At 44.2% G+C, this 18,970-nt stretch overlaps 1 protein-coding gene across 1 annotated transcript in view; it reads right to left on the bottom strand.

Annotated features, from left to right (window-relative positions):
• The window catches only part of adcy2a (adenylate cyclase 2a), a gene marked incomplete at both ends in the record, with an annotated part of 54,556 nt that extends 35,879 nt beyond the window's left edge, over positions 1 to 18,677 (bottom strand). Inside the window, 2 exons of the mRNA XM_080540365.1 lie at positions 14,898 to 15,095; positions 18,297 to 18,677. Coding sequence (XP_080396491.1) covers positions 14,898 to 15,095; positions 18,297 to 18,677 — 579 coding nt within the window. The remainder of the gene's footprint in view (positions 1 to 14,897; positions 15,096 to 18,296) is intronic.
• Positions 18,678 to 18,970: the final 293 nt, after the last annotated feature.

Genomic DNA, 18,970 nt, shown 5'->3' with positions numbered 1-18,970 from the left:
AATAACCTGAACAATAAAGCAAATGCTCCTGATTCGCTCTCAATTTCAATCATTAGGAAGAACCAACCCCTCAAACAATCTGATACTGCAATCTAATAGTGTACAGAGGCTATATTGCGTTTTACAATATTGAACGCGTGTGAGGTATTGCCTGACTTCATGCAAGAATTCATTATAAATGATTACATTCAAAAAGCTAAATGAAATGCATTGCTTGGTACAGCAGATCACCAGACATAACCAAGAAAATAAATTGAACAGTAAATTAGTGCTGTCTGTGGGTGAAAATTACAATTATTTCTGAAGTGGTTAAAAATAATGAAGGCTATGACTAATTCCTACCCAGAGAGCAGTGCCACTGCTGCTAGATAATCCTGTCTTTAGAGCACGAATGGCCATCAAATTGAACACCTAATTAGTTCTCGCGACCTAGGAAACAAGGACTGTATCTATGGTTCTTTGGGTCTGAAAATACTTGGTGAAAGCCATTGTGAATGCAACAAAGTCTTATTTCTGTGCAGAATAGTATATACCCTAACAACACTAGACTTGCATGTATCTGGGGACTTCAATATCATTATACGTAGAAGCTAATGGTGCTACTCATATTCGGGGCCATACACTAGATCTATTCATCACCAGAGCCCTTACAGCTTCATTTATTATGGCTATAGATGTTACTATGTCTGATCACTTTAGCATTTTTCTTGAACTGAATCTCTGCCTGGTTACTCTCTCTAAGTCAAAACTTACGAAGAAACAGCACATCAGTGAATATACTGGCACCAAATCCATAGAAATTATATCAGCTACTCTCAGCCTCACATCTGCCCCAGTAAATGAGCTTCTACATGATTTTCTCCACAAAAACGACTGTTATATTTGATGACATTGCACCCGTCAAAATCGAATGAATCTCTGGTAAAGAAATGCTGGTTCGTCACCTCCCGTCTGGATTATTGCAATGGAGTCCTGTTCGGGGTTCCCAACAAAGCCCTGGACAGGCTCCAGTACGTGCAGAACTCAGCTGCCAGGTTCTCACCCACACCAAGCCCTGGCAGCACATCACCCCACCCTCATTCACCTCCACTGGCTCCCGGTCAAGTCCCGCATCACATACAAAATCCTCCTCCTCACCTACAAATCCCTCCACGCCTGCGCCCCCCAGTACCTAACAGACCTCCTCTCCCAACATACCCCTTCCCGGAACCTGCGGTCCGCAGACATGGGCCTGCAGTCCACCCCCCGCACCAACCCACGGACCTTTGGGGACAGAGCCTACAGCGTGGCTGCACCTACCCTCTGGGACTCCCTCCCCATAGTGATCCGCAACACCCCCACCCTGGACTCCTTCAAATCAGCCCTTAAAACCCATCTGTTCACCAAGGCCTTTGGCCCCTAGTCACTGTTTCTGTTTTGCTTTGTTTGTTTTCTGTTTTGTCTGTCTGACCATTCCCCTTTAGAATTGTAAAGCGTCCCTGGGTTTTTGAAAGGCACTATAGATATCAAAGTTATTATTATTATAGATAGAAAGAAAGCAAGATGGCTGCGCGCATAGTCGCTGCGGCTGGAGTGGCTTCAAAACTGGTGTTCTTTAGTGTTTTTAAGTGCATTTATATGTACATTTTTATTTTAGTACTTATAGGGAACGGTTGTGTAAATAGTACCTACAGCAGGCACGACTTACTAGAAGTTGGCACGCAAAACGAGAAGACAGTAACAGCGGAGTTCCTGAAGCAACAAAGGATTTATCACGACATCGCCCGCTTACCGGGAGAACCTTGGTACTCAGTCCCTTCCCTGAGGCGCAAACGTCGGCGTAAGGACCGCAAGCAACGACGGGGCTGCAGGGCAGGCCTGTTAGCTAGGCTAAGGAGGAGCCCAGACAAACCTGCTTTGCCGAGTATTTTCCTATCCAACGTCAGGTCCCTGACGAATAAGATGGATGAATTGAGACTACAGGTTGCCAAAAATAACATCGTGGGAGATAGCTGTGTGATTATTCTCACTGAAACCTGGCTAAATGAAACTATCTTGGACTCCGCGATTAGCTTGGAAGGACGGACCTTACACCGCGCAGACCGCACGCTACTCAGCGGTAAGACTCGCGGAGGCGGCATCATTATATCTACGAAGGATAGCTGGTGCTTAAACACGAAAACTGTAAGTAGCCACTGTTCCCCAAACCTGGAATACTTGACTGTTAAATGCCGACCCACTTACCTACCGAGAGAATTCAATGCAGTGTATATTACAAGCGTTTATATTGCACCAAATGCAGACGGTAGCTTAGCATTGGCGCGGCTTTATGACGTCATCAGTGGTCAACAAAGCACAGATCCACAGGCAATTCACATTATAGCAGGAGATTTCAATCATGTCGACCTGAAGGCAGTACTACCCAAGTTCTATCAGCATGTTAAATGTGCAACAAGAGGAGAAAAAACACTGGACAAGGTATACACCAACATCAAACGTGCTTACAAGGCTAGACCGCTAGCTCATCTAGGCATGTCTGACCATGTGTCAATCCTCCTGATCCCAGCATACACTACCATGGGGAAAAGTGCTCCCATCACCACTAAGACTGTCAGAACCTGGCCTGAAGGGTCCGCTCCACTGCAGATCTGCCTAAATGACACCCCATGGCAGGAATATGAGCATGAGGACCTGGAACAGTTCACGTCGTCGGTTCTGAACCACATAGTGAACTGCACCAACTCAGTCACCGTGGACAAACGGGTCCGGGTCTACCCCAACACGAAGCCATGGATGACTGGGAAGGTCCAAAAACTGATCAACGAGAGGGACAACGCCTTCTTCGCAGGGAAGAGCACACCGCTGTACAGCACCACCAGGGCTAACCTAAAGCGCGGCATCAAAGAGGCCAAGGCAGACCACAGAGAGAAGATTGAGGAATGCTTCCTGAGCAACGACTCCAGGCGGATGTGGCAGGGGGTTCAGCACATGACAAACTTCAGAGCCAACAGGCTCACAGCCGCAGAGGACGACCCCCTGCTGGCGGGAAAGCTGAACACCTTCTACGCCCGGTTCGACGAGGGGCGAACGGAGGTAACCACAACACAAACACCACTCTCTCCAGCTCTCAGCAGCCTCACCCTCACAGAGCATGAAGTGAGACGCGTGCTGAAGGCGGTGGACCCCAGGAAAGCCTCGGGCCGGATGGCGTCCTGGGACGGGTGCTGAGGGACTGCGCCGACCAGCTGGCCGGTGGTTTTCACCAACATCTTCAACCAGTCCCTGTCCCAGGCCACCATCCCACCCTGCCTGAAAACCTCAACTATCATCCCAGTCCCGAAGAAAAGCACGGTGAGCTGCCTAAACGACTACCGCCCGGTGGCACTCACACCAATCATCATGAAGTGCTTCGAGAAACTAGTCCGGGCCCACATACTCACACGCCTCCCGCCCAACCTGGATCCATACCAGTCCGCCTACAGAGCCCACAGGTCCACAGAGGACGCCATCGCGACGACTCTCCACGCCACTCTATCCCACCTGGAGAGGGGAAACAGCTACGCGAGACTGCTCTTTGTGGACTTCAGCTCCGCCTTCAACACCATCCTTCCAGACAGGCTAGTGACCAAACTACTAGACCTGGGTCTATCACACTCTATATGTGCATGGATCAAGGACTTCCTGACCGACCGCCCCCAGAGGGTGCGGGTGGGCCCCCACACCTCCACAGCCCTCAGACTCAGCACTGGGTCCCCCCAGGGCTGCGTGCTAAGCCCCATCCTCTACAACCTCTACACCTACGACTTCACCCCCGTCCACCCCAGCAACTCCATCGTAAAGTTTGCAGACGACACCACCGTGGTGGGATGCATCTCGGGGGGGGACGAGGCGGCGTACAGGGATGAGGTAGAGCAACTGAGCAAGCTGTGCAAGGTTAACAACCTGCTGCTGAACAAGTCAAAGACCCAGGAAATCATCGTAGACTTCAGGAGGAAAAAGTCCGAGATCCAGCCCCTGCTCATCGACGGAGAGAGCGTGGAGAGAGTCTCAACCCTCCGATTCCTGGGGGTGCACATGCAGGATGACCTGACCTGGAAGGACAACACAAAAGCCACCATCAAGAAGGCACAACAGCGGCTATACATCCTGAGAGTCCTCAGGAAGGAACACAGCAAGCAGGAGATACTGGTGACCTTCTACCGCGGCGCAGTGGAGAGCATCCTCACCTACGGCATCTGCAACTGGTTCTCCAGCTGCACAACCGCGGAGAGAAATGCGCTACAGAGAGTCGTGAGAACAGCCCAGAAGATCACCGGCGCCCCCCTCCCCTCTCTGGAAGAGCTGTACAACACACGCTGTCTCAGGAAGGCCTCCAAGATCTCCAGGGACCCAACCCACCCTGGGTACGAACACTTCGTTGCTGCCCTCGAAAAGGCGGTTCAGGACCATGGCCGCAAGGACAAACAGACTGAAGAACAGCTTCTACCACAGGGCCGTCCAGGCCCTGAACACAGCAGAGACCTAGGTTCTGGGCCCTGGACAGTCTGGACGGATTGATGGCAGCTGCTGGACTGAAAAAAATCAGGTGTAGTGCTGAGGCACAAATATGTACATTTCAAGCCTGCAAACTGCGACACTTTAAATAAATGTGCAATAACACTATGTGCAATATGACAACCCTAGTCGTCTATCTGTACAGTATAGTATAGTGGATAGTGTACATAGCCTTTATTTATGTAAACCAGTGTTTTTTTTAAAGTGTTTTTTTTTCTTTTTCTTTCCTAACACCAGGGGAGCCACCCCCCCTAAATTTCGTTGTTTGGTACCTGTACTGTAGCAATGACAATAAAGACCATTCATTCATTCATTCATAGTAGTAGTAGTAGTAGTAGTAACAATGGTTAAAAAAGAGTGTCACAGAGCAGAATGCAAATGGTGGAAGACTAAACTTCATTTTCTCCTGGAGCTGTACAAAGAGAAACTGCATTCTTATAACATTGAGTTGAATAGAGCCAGAAAGTCATTCTTCTCTGATATCATTAGCAGGGATGTTAATAATACACAGTATTTTTGCTAGACTAACCAAACTGAAGGCTCAGTTAGCGCCAAACCCGTCCACTGAAAAAGGCAATGAATTGGCATCCTTTTTTAGTAACAAAATAAAAACAATTAGACAATCTATTATGACAAATGGAAACAAGCTTCCATCTCCGGTAGCCCACAAAAGCAGTATCAATGTCATATTTTAAAACCATTGATGTCAAGGCTCTTGAAGAAACAGTACACAACCTTAAAACCTCCACCTGTTGCCTGGATTCACTACCCACAACCTTTTTCAAAACAGTTTTTAGCTGTCTTGCGGTGGATTTATTGCAAATTGTAAATAATTTCCTTGTATCAGGCACTTTTCCAAAAACATTTAAAACTGCTATAGTCAGTCATGGCGCTACTAAAAAAGAGCAGCTTAGATTTCTCTATAATGAATAACTACAGGCCCATTTCTAACCTGCCATTCATAGGTAAAGTAATTGAGAAAACGGTTTATAAACAGCTTAATGAATTCCTGACCTCTTGTAGCCTTCTCGATCACTTTCAATCTGGGTTTAGGCCTATTCACAGCACCGAGACAGCTCTTATTAAGGTTTTAAATGACATTAACCTTAATGCTGATGCGGAAAAGTCTCAGTCCTAGTGCTATTGGACCTTAGTGCAGCATTTGATACTCTTGATCATGATATACTCCTAGACAGGCTAGAAAACTTGGTAGGCTTATCTGAAGGTTTTACAATGGTTCAGGTCCTATTTACAGGACAGGGACTACTTTGTCTCAGTTGGTAACTATATATCTGACCGCACAAGCATGACGTGTGGAGTTCCCCACGGTTCCATTTTGGGGCCTCTTTTATTCAACTTAGACATGCTCCCGTTATGCAAAACTATTCAGGATAACAACGTTGCTTATAACATGGCTGATGACACACACATGTATGTAGCCCTTTCTCAAGTCAAGAAGATTTTGCACCAATACACTCCCTTATGGAATGCATTGATCGAATTAATAACTGTGTCAGAATTGATTACAATTAAACAAAGACAAAACTGAGACTATTATCTTTGGAGCCAAAAAGAGGAGGCTAGTGGTTGGTGCTTTCCATACAATGTAAAGATCAGGTTAGAAATCTCGGTGTCATTTTAGATTCAGACTTAAGTTTTACTCCCACATTAAGTCAACAACAACAGCTTATTATCATTTAAAAAAACGAGAATTAGGGGTTATACAGTATGTCCAAGCAGGATCTTGAAAAACATGTCCGCAATGGCCTTTTTTTCAGGACTCTCCAAACAGGCACTTAGACAGTTACAACATTCAAAATGCTGCTGCGAGTCCTGACTAAAACTAGGAAGTTTGATCACATTTCTCCCATTCTTAGATTACTACACTGGCTCCCTGTATCTCACAGAATAGATTTTAAAAATCATGTTCCTGGTCTATAAATCTCTGAATGGTTTAGGGCCAAAATACATATCTAACATATTTGTGCCATATGAACCTGCTAGATCCCTAAGATTATCTGAGGCTGGCTTTTTACGTAACTGTTACAAGAATGAGCACCAGAAGTGGAGAGGCAGCATTCGCTCACTATGCGGAAAACAACTGGAACAAGCTATCACAAAACATTAGATCAGCCCTTTATAGATTTAAAATAACAAGATTCAGACTGTTATGTTTTGTTCGGCTTTTAAATGACAGAATTGTTAAATACTGTCTGTTAAGGCTAGGTTTTTAACTGACTGATTTGTTCTTATTTATTGATTTTAAACTTTTTAAATGTTTATTTTACTGCAATTCTTTTGTTCGGCTTTTAATTTATTTTTCATCTTAAATTATGACCTATTTTAACTTTTTTAATTGTTATTTTATTGCATGTTTTTATGTAAAGCCGTATGAGTTTGCATTCAATTGTATGAATATGTGCTATATAGACAAATGTGCCTTGCCTTGCTTTGTGACATCTTTGCTTGAATAGATTCTCCATGATTCGTCTCCAAGATCTCCAAGAGCAAACTCAAAACAAGACTAGGTTAGATGAACTGACAGCCAGTGTTTGTATACATCTTTGCAATAAGAGTTATATATCTTGACCAGTCCATAGTATGTCATACTAACATCTGAATTCATCCAGTAAATGATAACAATGATGTTTAGGTAATAACTCATCACCCAAGTCATAAGAGAACATATCATTACTGCCAAACATCCCTCTCACGTTGAGGTAATTTGCAGGGGTCCAACCTCCTTTTTAATGCTCTGAAACTCAATGCTGGTAACTGAATTATGTGACAAGCAAATGAGAGCTGGAAAATATTACACAGTGAGTTATCATTTATTTTTAGCCCTAATGCAGTAATAAAACAGTGTGCTCCACGGTGTGGCTATGGCCAGTAAATAAAGGACCTTCTAAGCCACTAAGTGGTTTGGGCTTTGGGTTCATTTCAGAACAGTTATTTCTACCAGGCCATGTATCATTTCTTTATAATGACCAGCAGCAAGTCCATAAAACAAATGATAAAGATGGTCTCAGATTACTTCAGCCTTTTAGCTACTGTGGCAAAATGTGTTGGGTTCAGGGAACGGTTGATTCTATCGCCATACAGTCGCTAAGTCAATACCAATTTTCCCAACAAGAACAGTAAAGTGCTATTTTTTGGTCCCGAAATCAATCAGGATAAGACAAGTTAGGTGTTACCCAACCCAAATAGAGCATTCACTACAAACAAATGCCCCGATGACTGATTTCTCCATAACTATGCTAACATGGTGCTCTTTGCCTCCTCTTCCACTTGTTTGCCTGTCAAGGGCTGTGCTATGCTGTGCTCAGTGTGCTGTGACTTGTGAAGAGCCCATGCCCAGACAACACGCAGCAGGGGCATAGGCTGGGCCAGACAGATAAGCAGCGTTTCTACTGTAGGCAGACAGAGAGGGCTTTGTGGACATTGGATAAGCATCTGATTGATTTCAACTGAAAATGGAAAGAGTACTCTACTCAATACATACTGACACCGGGCAAGTTGGTGGTTAAGCTCAGTACGTCGGTTAGACTCTAATAATAATAATAATAATAATAATAATACATTTTATTTATGGGCGCCTTTCAAGGCTCTCAAGGACACCTTACAAGACAGTTTAAAACCACATATCAAAACATTAAAATCAACAAAGCAAAATGAGATAAAAACAGCAAAATCAGATATAACAACAAACAAAATACAGGAGACTCTATGTTGGGGACTGTGGCTCTATGGACGACAGTATTTCCCCAGGATGTGTATGAACAGGTTTTCCTAACAACGAGTAAATATAATGTGTTTGTCAAAGGATAAGCTAATGGAAAGTAATATCCTTTCAGGTTTCCAATGCAACTGTTTGAACTGTCCCCGAATTTATAGATTATTGTATTTGCCTATTGTTTGATTAAAATCTGAATCCTGGGTTGATTAAAAAGGTATAGGACTACTGAGGTGTTTTGTTTCAATGCCTGGTGTAGATATTGATGGGCGTTGCAGGAGGGCCCAGCTGAGGGCTTTGAGAGGCAGATTTCCAGCATCGGGGTGGCAACAACCAGTCTCTGCTGAACCACCACCACCCACAAAACAGAATGAACATGGAGGGACATCGTGATGTTAGAATTATAAGGTTCTATCTCCATTTTTTGTCAACATTGAGTTTCTTACATAATCTGATCCATTAGGTGTTTATTAATGCCTGTGTGGTGTTATTTTTAAAATGTTGACATTTTTGAGTTAGTAATTCATAAAATACAAAGGTTCCATCTCACAAAACATAAATGGAATGTAAAAACGTTGACGCTCAATATCTCTGAACTACCCTAGACGGAGATAGAACGTATCATTCTAAGCTCACAACATCACTGTGTGAGTTGTCACTATGGTTTTCTAAGGAAATGGGATTGACATCCTTAACTACATCCTTGACTCCATAACTACATAATTGTACTCGCTTTCATTTTTGCAAAAGGTGGGCTCAAGCATGTATTGCCACTGACAACCAAGTGTATACCTAGTTCACCCTTTCTCACAGCAGACGACACCATCTATCTGTGCTGCCGTTGTCTCGTTGAAAGCCTGTGAGGCAACATTAGTCAGCTCAGCAAGTGAGATTAGGGGATAACAGCCATGGCACTTTGACAAGCTAACCAACCAGCCTGTGAAAATAAATCTGCAGACGATTCTGTTCAGTGCATTTAACTATTTCCATAATAGTATAGTTCATGACAAAGTGAGACATGATGGTCATGTACAGCTTCTGTCTGGACACAGTCAATCAATCAATCAATCAATCAAAGTCATGCATTGAATGCAGCTCCAAGTGCTGAACAATAGTACATAACCTACAATACAATAAAACAAATATATACAATAAATACAACACAATAAAACCAGGAATAAAACAAGAAATAGGAGATAGAAATAGGGGTAAAAATGCAAGTTGCTATAAATGGCTGTTTTATCCACACAAGATAGCCACACTCTCTGCCACACTCCACACTCTCAAGTCCTCTGGCAAGCCGTTCCAAAGTCTGGGACCATAGTGGCTAAATGCAGCCTCACCATGGATCTTAAACCGGACCCCTGGAACAACAATAGATGCCCCTCAGAGCAAATTGAGAATTAGCTTTTTACCTATAACAATCCAGGAAGGTTTTGCAGGCTTTCCCTATCAACCTTGTTGCCTAGAGAAGATTTGTTATCAGGTATCACGTAGGCGCCATGCAGACAATCTTCTACGCCACCAAACCTCATAAAGGTCTGATCCTGAGTCTTAGTCTTTTAAACCAGACATATAGTAGCTGTGTAAATATTGATTTTCCAGTCTAGATAATTGTCTCCAGATGTATTCAGGAGACTGGCAGATACAAGCTTCCCATAAGGTTAGCTATTGTAGATTATTATTGCTAGTGTTATGTCATTGATTGACTCATGTAATTAAACTTTACAACTCTCTTCTTTTGAACTCTACATCCAATGCAGAGAGACAAGTCTGTCATTCGTGAGTTGATACACCACATAGTATTTGTTTTATTACAGTATTTTCCCATATTCCAAACAATACAATATTAGGCATTCTGCTTGAGATGTGATTCATTTGACTGAATTTTGACAGGCATCTTAGCAAGGGTAAGAGGGGATCTCTGATTAAACTGTTCCAATGTCATATACTGTAGTTCAATTCATGAACACCATGGTTATTAAAAAAACATACAAGCCTTTGTTGGGGATGGATTACTAATATTGCAAGCTTCATAACCCAATGTGTGTGCCTTCCTGTGTACAGTATGTGCGTGCTGTGGTTTAATGCTGCTGTTCTAATTCATGTCACAGACACTTTAAATCATTGAACAAATTAGCATTTTACACTAGACAGCCATGCACAATTACGCACTGACACATACACAGACACATACACAGACACGTACACGAGCCACACACACACACACACACACACACACACACACACACACATACACATACACATACAAACACGCATGCACACACAGTATTAGACAGGTCAGCATCATGCATGGCCTGAGACCAGAGCTGTCCAGCTGATGAAATGTCCAATTGAGGATGGATCACATATTTATTCCTTGTTGCAAAATTAAGAGTTGTTTTTGTGAATTCACAGCTGGGACAGTGAGTGATGCAGACATCCAAAAATAAAGAGAACATCCCAGAGGAGAGGAGAGATATGCACTCTCTCTCTCTCTCCTTCTCTCTCTCCCTCCCTCCATCTGTCCCTCTCTCTCTCTCAGGCTCTCTCTTCCTCTCTCTCTCTCTTCCTCTCTCTCTCCCTCCCTCCATCCCTCCCCCCCCCTCTCTCTCTCTCTCTCTCTCTCTCTTCCTCTCTCTCTCTCTCCCTCCCTCCATCCCTCCCCCCCCCCCCCTCTCTCTCTCTCTCTCTCTCTGCCACTCTCCCCGACTCATGAATCCACATAGTTACACTTATGGCTTGTGCAATGACTCTCACCCTATTTCATACAAACAACTGTTTAAGTCAGTTTATTTAAAGCACAGTTCATGTGGTATCTTAGCAACTCAGGTATAGCTGACAAAAATATCCAGAATGACAACTCTCTGAAATATAGCTCCTTTAGTGGAGCTACTGTATCCAATGCAAAATGAGACATCAGTACAAACTGTTGGACTGGCAACAGGAACACTGAGAGAGAGAGAGAGAGAGAGAGAGAGAGAGAGAGAGAGAGAGAGAGAGAGAGAGAGAGAGAGAGAGAGAGAGAGAGAGAGAGATCAGATGCAGGTAGAGCAGGAATACAAAGGAAGCCTTATACTCACAGTGTAAGTTAACGGTTAAGGTTCAGTTGAAAAGTTTTCATTGTTGCCTCTCCACCATTGTAAGCATGTCATTAACTTTGACTTTCTTTTCTTGCTTTTCCCTTCCCTTGGAAATTAAGCGCACTTAGCAACATTAACACAGGGGGTATAACCATAGATTAAAGGTCTAGTCGTTCATTTAATTGACGAAAAAAGGGGCCTTTCAAAGCGACGGGCCAGCCCACTCTCTCATTCTCCCAGTGATTGAGTGAAGGGAGTCAAGGAAACCAGACAGGTGATGGAAAAGCTCAACCTTTTCTGCTTGTCTGAGATCTACGATTCCACTTGGCATTTTGATAGTAATTTGAGGTGCAATTACAAGCGCTCACTGACTGAATCATCTGAGGTAAAGAGATTTGGAGGTGTTATGCCTCCTACCTGCCCTCTTAATAGCAGCCTCTGACGGTCTTAGCTGTGTCATACCTGACTGAAGCAGGGGAAGGCTGGTGGAGGTAGAAATCCGACGACGGACTCATTGATAACATCCATCATTCCGTTTCCCTGCATTACAATGAGGAATGGTCATGGATACCATTCATCATTCCGTTCCGTTCCATTGCATTAAGCCCCATCCTCCGACTGGTACCTCCACCAACCTCCTCTGGACTGTAGTCTTCTCAGGGTACACATCGCTCGGCTGAGAGAAAGATATCAGGCGCTGGATATTAGATACCAGGCGTCAAGAGGTGAAACCCTAGTGCTCTAGGCTCTCTGGGTCTAGTAGCAGTGAGAGAGTCAGCTAAATGGCATATATATGGAGAGGGAGAGAGAGTAATAACAATAGGGGATTGGGCGGGTTGATTGGGGAACATCGAGCCGCAAAGCAATCGGTGCACTGGGTGGTTAAGAGGGGCTTTGGAGCTCCCCGCTCTCTCCCCTGTCAGGAGTCCCTGCCAATTCGACCAGTGAAATCGCCTTTGACGTCTGAGTAACCTTGAAGAAGCGTGAGATGAAAGCAGAGAGGGACGGGGGTTCTCAAGAGTCCCTGAGCCCCAGAGTGGAGAAGTGTTCAGAAAGGGGTAAGCCCCATGGCCCAGTTGGTCACAGGCCAGGCTTCCTGCTCCTATCCTGCCATAATGAGCTACACTGTGGGCTGTTGGAGGATAGGTAAGGGTAGGTATGAGCTACACCGTGGGCTGTTGGAGGATAGGTAAGGGTAGGTATGAGCTGCACCGTGGGCTGTTGGAGGATAGGTAAGGGTAGGTATGAGCTGCACCGTGGGCTGTTGGAGGATAGGTAAGGGTAGGTATGAGCTGCACCGTGGGCTGCTGGAGGATAGGTAAGGGTAGGTATGAGCTGCACCGTGGGCTGTTGGAGGATAGGTAAGGGTAGGTATGAGCTGCACCGTGGGCTGTTGGAGGATAGGTAAGGGTAGGTATGAGCTGCACCGTGGGCTGTTGGAGGATAGGTAAGGGTAGGTATGAGCTGCACCGTGGGCTGTTGGAGGATAGGTAAGGGTAGGTATGAGCTGCACCGTGGGCTGTCGGAGGATAGGTAAGGGTAGGTATGAGCTGCACCGTGGGCTGTCGGAGGATAGGTAAGGGTAGGTATGCCCTCAATGTTCGACATCAGTACTTCCAAGCAACGGTCTGCACTCTAGTTCATTCCACCAACATTATTGTATGTCGAGATCCTAAAATACCCATGTAGACTAATGGGATGCTAATTTTAAAGCTTTTCATTTAGGGCGTTCGTTGAAGAACAGGCAGCGATGTATTATTCATAGCAGCTTCATTAAGTGGATGCATAAGGAGATTTTATGATAAAAAATAAATAAATTTAAAAAAGCAGTGAAGATGGCCATTCATTTTATCAACAGTGTCGGAAATGAGCTGAGAGCCTGGTGAGGAGGAGAACCAAGATGGAAAGCAAATGGTGCAAAGCCATATGTCCTTGATGGAATAGAGCTCTCTATCACTCAAAATCATCACCATTACTACCAAAACATTACACCCGGGACAGCTCTTCACTCTGCTAACATTGATTAAAACGTCTGAGATGGCTAGAGAGAGAGAGAGAGAGAGAGAATTACTTCTTGACATACAGTGGGGAGAAAAAGCTGAAGGGATCTCCTTTCTCCTGCATTCTGAGACAGACTTAGGGTGGATCCTGCGTCAGAAGATCTGTTTAAGGCTTTATTTTCATAAATAGGGTAGCTGTATGATTCCCGCCTTGTTGTCTACAAGGCACGTAGAGCTGCTTCTAATCCTCATCCCTGGTATTGACTTAGACAGGAAGTCCTTTTCCCTGGCACGATCTGACATGACTAGTGTTTGCCTCGCACCATATGTCGTCCTCTCCTGGAGTAGAATATGTCAGGGGGCAAAGTGGAGGTTACACAATAACGCATACATCTCCTCTCCCTCTCTCCCTCCCTCCCTCTCTCCCTTTCTCCCTCATCCACTCAATACAACAAACACTGGCTCTCCTGCCATGCCTTTCAGTGTCTACACTCATCATCTCATGTATTCACATCTGCTCTTGTTATTCCTTTCTCGGGTACTGTCAAAGAATATTCACCTGAAAAAGAGTTAATTACCTTGATCCTTGTGTAAAGCTTGTATGTGAGAAACCATCTTCACTGGGCACAATAAAGACCTAGTTCTTTCTTCATATAAAGATGATGTAACTCAAAGAAATCAGTGTGAATGGCAAATACTTATTTTATTCCAACAAAGGGTGGGGATGATTAAAGCCACTGGAGAATGTTGGATAGCTCAGATGTCACAAATATCTATTCTTCACAGTAGGTATAGAGCTATGGTTGAATGGAACACCCTACCAGGTCATACCTCTAATACCCAGAATAAAATCTGTTTCAAAAAACAAGTTAAGCAACACATCATGAGCATTAGATCCTAGCTGAGTATTTGAATTTGAATTCTATTATTTATTCTATTATTCTGTTCTTTATTGTTTTGTGTGTGGATGGTTCTTTTTTTGTTACATGTTATTGTGATGCTCACTAAAAACTAAGGCCGTGAGCATTGCTGACGTTTATTTTGTTTTTATCCTTGTCATGTTGTTATGTATGTTGATGTTTTTCTCCTTTGTTCTATGTTTTGTATTGGTTTCTTGTTTTGTGTGGACCCCAGGAAGAGTAGCTGATGCTTTGTGCATCAAGGAAGGGAAGGCTGATGGAGATGCTTTGCATCAGCTAATCAGAGATCCATTAGATCCTAATAAATCAAATCAAATCAAACAGATGACCTCCTTAGAACAACCTGAATACTGTATGTACACTTACTGTAGGATTAATCAGGGAAGGCTGATGGAGGCAAACATCGGGAGGACAGAAGGATTGGAGGCTCATTGGAATTCATAGAAGAGCCCTGACTAGCCTCCTCTGACTCACCCTAACGGTTTCTACCTCCACCAGCCTCCACTGGGATGAGTCCATTAAACACATCTGTCCTTCCTTCCATGAAAAGTTTCAATAGTACAAGCAACGTCAAGCAGGAAGGGAAATGTATGGACAACAGCCAACTCAGATGTCAAGCTCATCTTACCTGGTCCCACGGACAGATGATGCCACCAAAAAACATGAAGAGGTAACCCATGGCAACGAGACAGGCCCAGATCACCAGGGAAAAAACACGCAGGAGCTTCTTGAAGACCGACTCGATGCAGACCAGGATGAAGACGGTGAGGAAAATTGCCAGGGCCGTGGGGACTGTGATTACGAATGCCACATGGTCCTCGATATTCTGCGAACAAACAAGTATAGGAAGTCACACAAAGACTCGTCTGTGTCCTTCCCCTAAGTCCACTCATCAATCACTTGACAAAATGTTATCTGATACTAATGGGTTGGTGTCAATCACTCAGACCCATAGGGCTGTTTAGCTTTGGTCCCATAGAGATCCTGCTGATGAAGCAGCCTTCATGTGGATATACTGTAGGGGCAAGCACTTCACATCATCAGTTCACGTAATGAATCACTCGTGATGAATACTAAATAGAAAATAAATGCTAATAAAAACAAAGTCTGTCTGAGGGTTATTTTTTTAGGGTCTACTGTCTTTGTATAAGAAAGTATCATCACTTTACACATATGTGACAGGGTGTGGTTAAAAATTCCTCAAGTAGGCATGTTCATTGTAGTGCGATATTTTCTTCAGATTGTAAGCTTTCAAATGCTGTGTCATACATACATACATACATACATACCGGTACATACATACATACATACACAAATCTGAAAATAGTTGAATAAGATGCTTATTTGAATGTTGGTCCACCTCAAACCAAATAGCGGAGAAATGCGCTCTGAATCAAAACACACGCAAAACAGCTGCTAGTAGGCTAGCGCTAAAAAGGAACTTCGCTACCAACATCTAGCTGCATATTTAGCACATCACAACATGCTAAAAATACATAACTACACATAATTAGATGATCACACAGTCCTTGCTTTTGAACATATCCTTAAACATTGTTTGTTTACAAGCCGTGCATCACTTACCCAGTAGCCTACAGCTGACTAGACAGTGAATCCAATTCACAAATTATAAGTATTTAGTGATCCTAAAGCTGTTGTTTGTTATATCGAGTGGGCTCTTCAACACTTAAACTTTTCATAATATAAAAAAATAAAAAAAACACAAGCTTTTTGCTCATTTGCGCGAGTTGAGAATTGCCGACATGTGGCCCTTTACATCAGACAGTGTCACATATTTTTAGATATTGATATAAATGATGCATGTAGTGGACAGTTTGATATGGGAGCTTAACACTTTGCTTTCAGCTAATTTGGTCAGCTGTGATTGGAAGGTAATTACTGTGGCTCAAAAGCATTTATATGGGTCAGTAAGGCACTTACCCATGACCCATTAAATAGCTGCCAACCAGGCTCACCTCTAACATGGCTGCCAGTCAACCACAGCAGACTATACAGTTCACTCGGAGCCTCGTAGCAGGTTATAAATGAAGGATTTGTTGCTATAGTAATTCATCTGAACACAAGGTACAGTAGGCCCCCTCAGTAAACAAGGCTATCCTAGTTATCCACTATTGATACTCAGGTTGCTGAATGGTAACCCACCCACAAATGAAACATGCGAAGTAGAAAGTATTGAAACAAAGATTGAACAACCCCAAAAATATAATAAATACCAAAGCCAATGATTATAATGCCAGTGAGTATTCCAAGCTTGCATCAGTAGCAGGTTATATCACCATTATAGAATGAGAGTATCTGTCTTGCAGGTAGGGTGTTGATATGGCCACTAATTCTCCTCTCCGCACAAACACAAACCAACCTGAAGCAGCACAAACTCAGCCGTGAAACAACACATAAAGGTAACAGTACAAAAGTTGAAGCCCCATGCATAATGGATTAGCTCTGCCTTTCAGAAACCCACGAGATCTGAAAGCCCTGATAAAAATTGCAAGAGAATTCCTTCAAGGTGGATGTAGGGATCACGCCACAACGTCTGGCTGCAGAGCCCCACTCCACCATTTTACTGTTTACTTCAAAAGGCAAGGGGAAGTGCACAGAGACTGCGTCGCTACATGGAAGGGTCTAGCATTCTCAGCCCCAGTGTAGTGCACACTTTCACACTCCAAGCTGCATTTTAGACCACATGTCCTTATTAAAGGTGAGAGGTAGCATGGGAGGGAGTCAGGGACGCTGTTGTGAAGTAGCAGCAGGGTCTCAAAGCACCCCTGAAAGGCAGAACAGAAGTGTCTGTCCTCTGAAGCTCTTTCACCATCAATGTAATAGTGTGCGGGCGCCAGGAGTGGTAGAAAAGGAGCTTCACCAAGCACGCTCTGCATCAGTACAGGATTTAGGTCAGCCAGTCCAGAGAGAGGAGGCAGGGGAGGCAGAATGAAAGCACATTTACATTCAGTGACTCCCTTGTGGCTATTCATGCTGTTTATTATTAAAAAAACTAATAAGACATTTTTGGTGGAATTATTCTGTCAAATTGCAAATTCAAAATATTGGCATATTGTAGAGCATAAACAGTAGAGTTATATGCTCACCGGCTTATAATCAATTATGTACATATAGACATCGATTTGGCCAAGTGCTTTGTTCACATTTGACTAATCATGAGAAAAGCACAAAATGTGAAACTCAAACAACCGTTCTGTGGAGAAAAAAAAGCATGTTTGACTTCACTGCACAACAAATTAATTGTAAGGGTCGGACATCAAAACGGTCCCAGATAATAATGACACATTTTTTCCATGAAACAATGGCAAAACTGGCAGACCTAAATGAAAAGTGCACAGTTTAATTTTCTTTCTGTTCAATCACACATGCACACATACTGAAGCAAAATCAATACATGAGCATGTTGCAGTGCTGGGAGGTTGTTGACACTGCTCCGCGGTGCCACAAATGGAGCTAGGCATGACTAATCCTGTTGATTTTCTATGCTATTGATCCAGGCAGGTGCACGTTTTATAGACATCAATAAAAATCAATACATAGGTCTCTCATTAAGACCAAAGTATGTAGTAACATACAATAAGATTTGTAGTAGTACCAGATTTTTAAGTATAATTTTGTATAATGTTGTGTTATCTTTCTATAGTTTGAATATATATAGAGAGAGAGATAAAGAGAGAGAGAGAGAGAGAGAGAGAGAGAGAGAGAATCTTTTCTTTTTTTGATCTGTTTTTCAACCCTGAAACGTAAGTTTGCGATAAGTACGGTGCGTCTCTCTGAGTGTTGTGAGTGAGCGTGTGTGTACATTTCAATGTAATCCCCTCTCAATAGCGGGCCCAGCGGAGGGCAGGAATCGGACTTCATCTACCCCTGTCAGCCGTTCAACCAACCATGCGCTTAGACAACAACAACAAAGCCTTCTCCCCCTTTTTTTCCCCCGCCCCACTCATCTCGTCACATTAAAGTTGAACAGAGGAGGAGGAGGAAGGAAGGAAGGAAGGATGCTTACCAGCCCTAAAGCAAAGAACACAGCCAGGAGAGCCAGGCAGGCTCCCATCACAATGAGGAGCAGGAACACGATGAGTGGGTGCTGCTGGCTCATGCAATAGTAGGACTCGTACAGCCAGTCTGGGGACCTCTGCCTCCTGCCACCGCCGCCGCCGCCGCCAGCCTCCCCCGTACTCTCCAACAGATAGCGTCTCCTACTCATGGCCTCCTGCCACATGGAGCCGGGGGCCGAGGCAGGGGAGGAGGAGGAGGAGGCAGAGCCCTGTGCCCTGCTCTCCAGCCTCACCTTGGGGTCCTCCTCGTCACTCAGCTCCTTCAGATGCAGAGAGCCGGCGTGCGCCCGGTAGGTGGGCAGGAACGCACCAAGTGTAGACCGCAGCATCGTCCAGGCAACATGTTGGAACTGGAATGAAGTGAGGGGGAGCGTGGTGTGGAATAGAGAGAGAGAGAGTGAGAGAGAGAGAGAGTGTGTCAGGGAAAAAAAGAGGGAGGGAAGTGCAGGAGAGAGGGAGGGGGCCGAGGGGGAGAAAGCAGTAGGAGAAGACAGCGTGTGAGAGAGAGAGAGAGAGAAGGAGAGAGAGAGAGAGAGAAAGAGGGAGAAGCAGGGAGAGCCGGAGAAGGAGAAAGAGAGAGAGGGAGGATGATGAGTTTACTATACCAGCACTAATGTGTGAT

The sequence above is a fragment of the Nansenia antarctica genome, assembly GCF_963989245.1.
Source record: "Nansenia antarctica genome assembly, chromosome: 10".
In the NCBI taxonomy this organism is placed as follows: domain Eukaryota; kingdom Metazoa; phylum Chordata; class Actinopteri; order Argentiniformes; family Microstomatidae; genus Nansenia; species Nansenia antarctica.
This window is presented reverse-complemented; position numbering and strand designations above follow the sequence as displayed.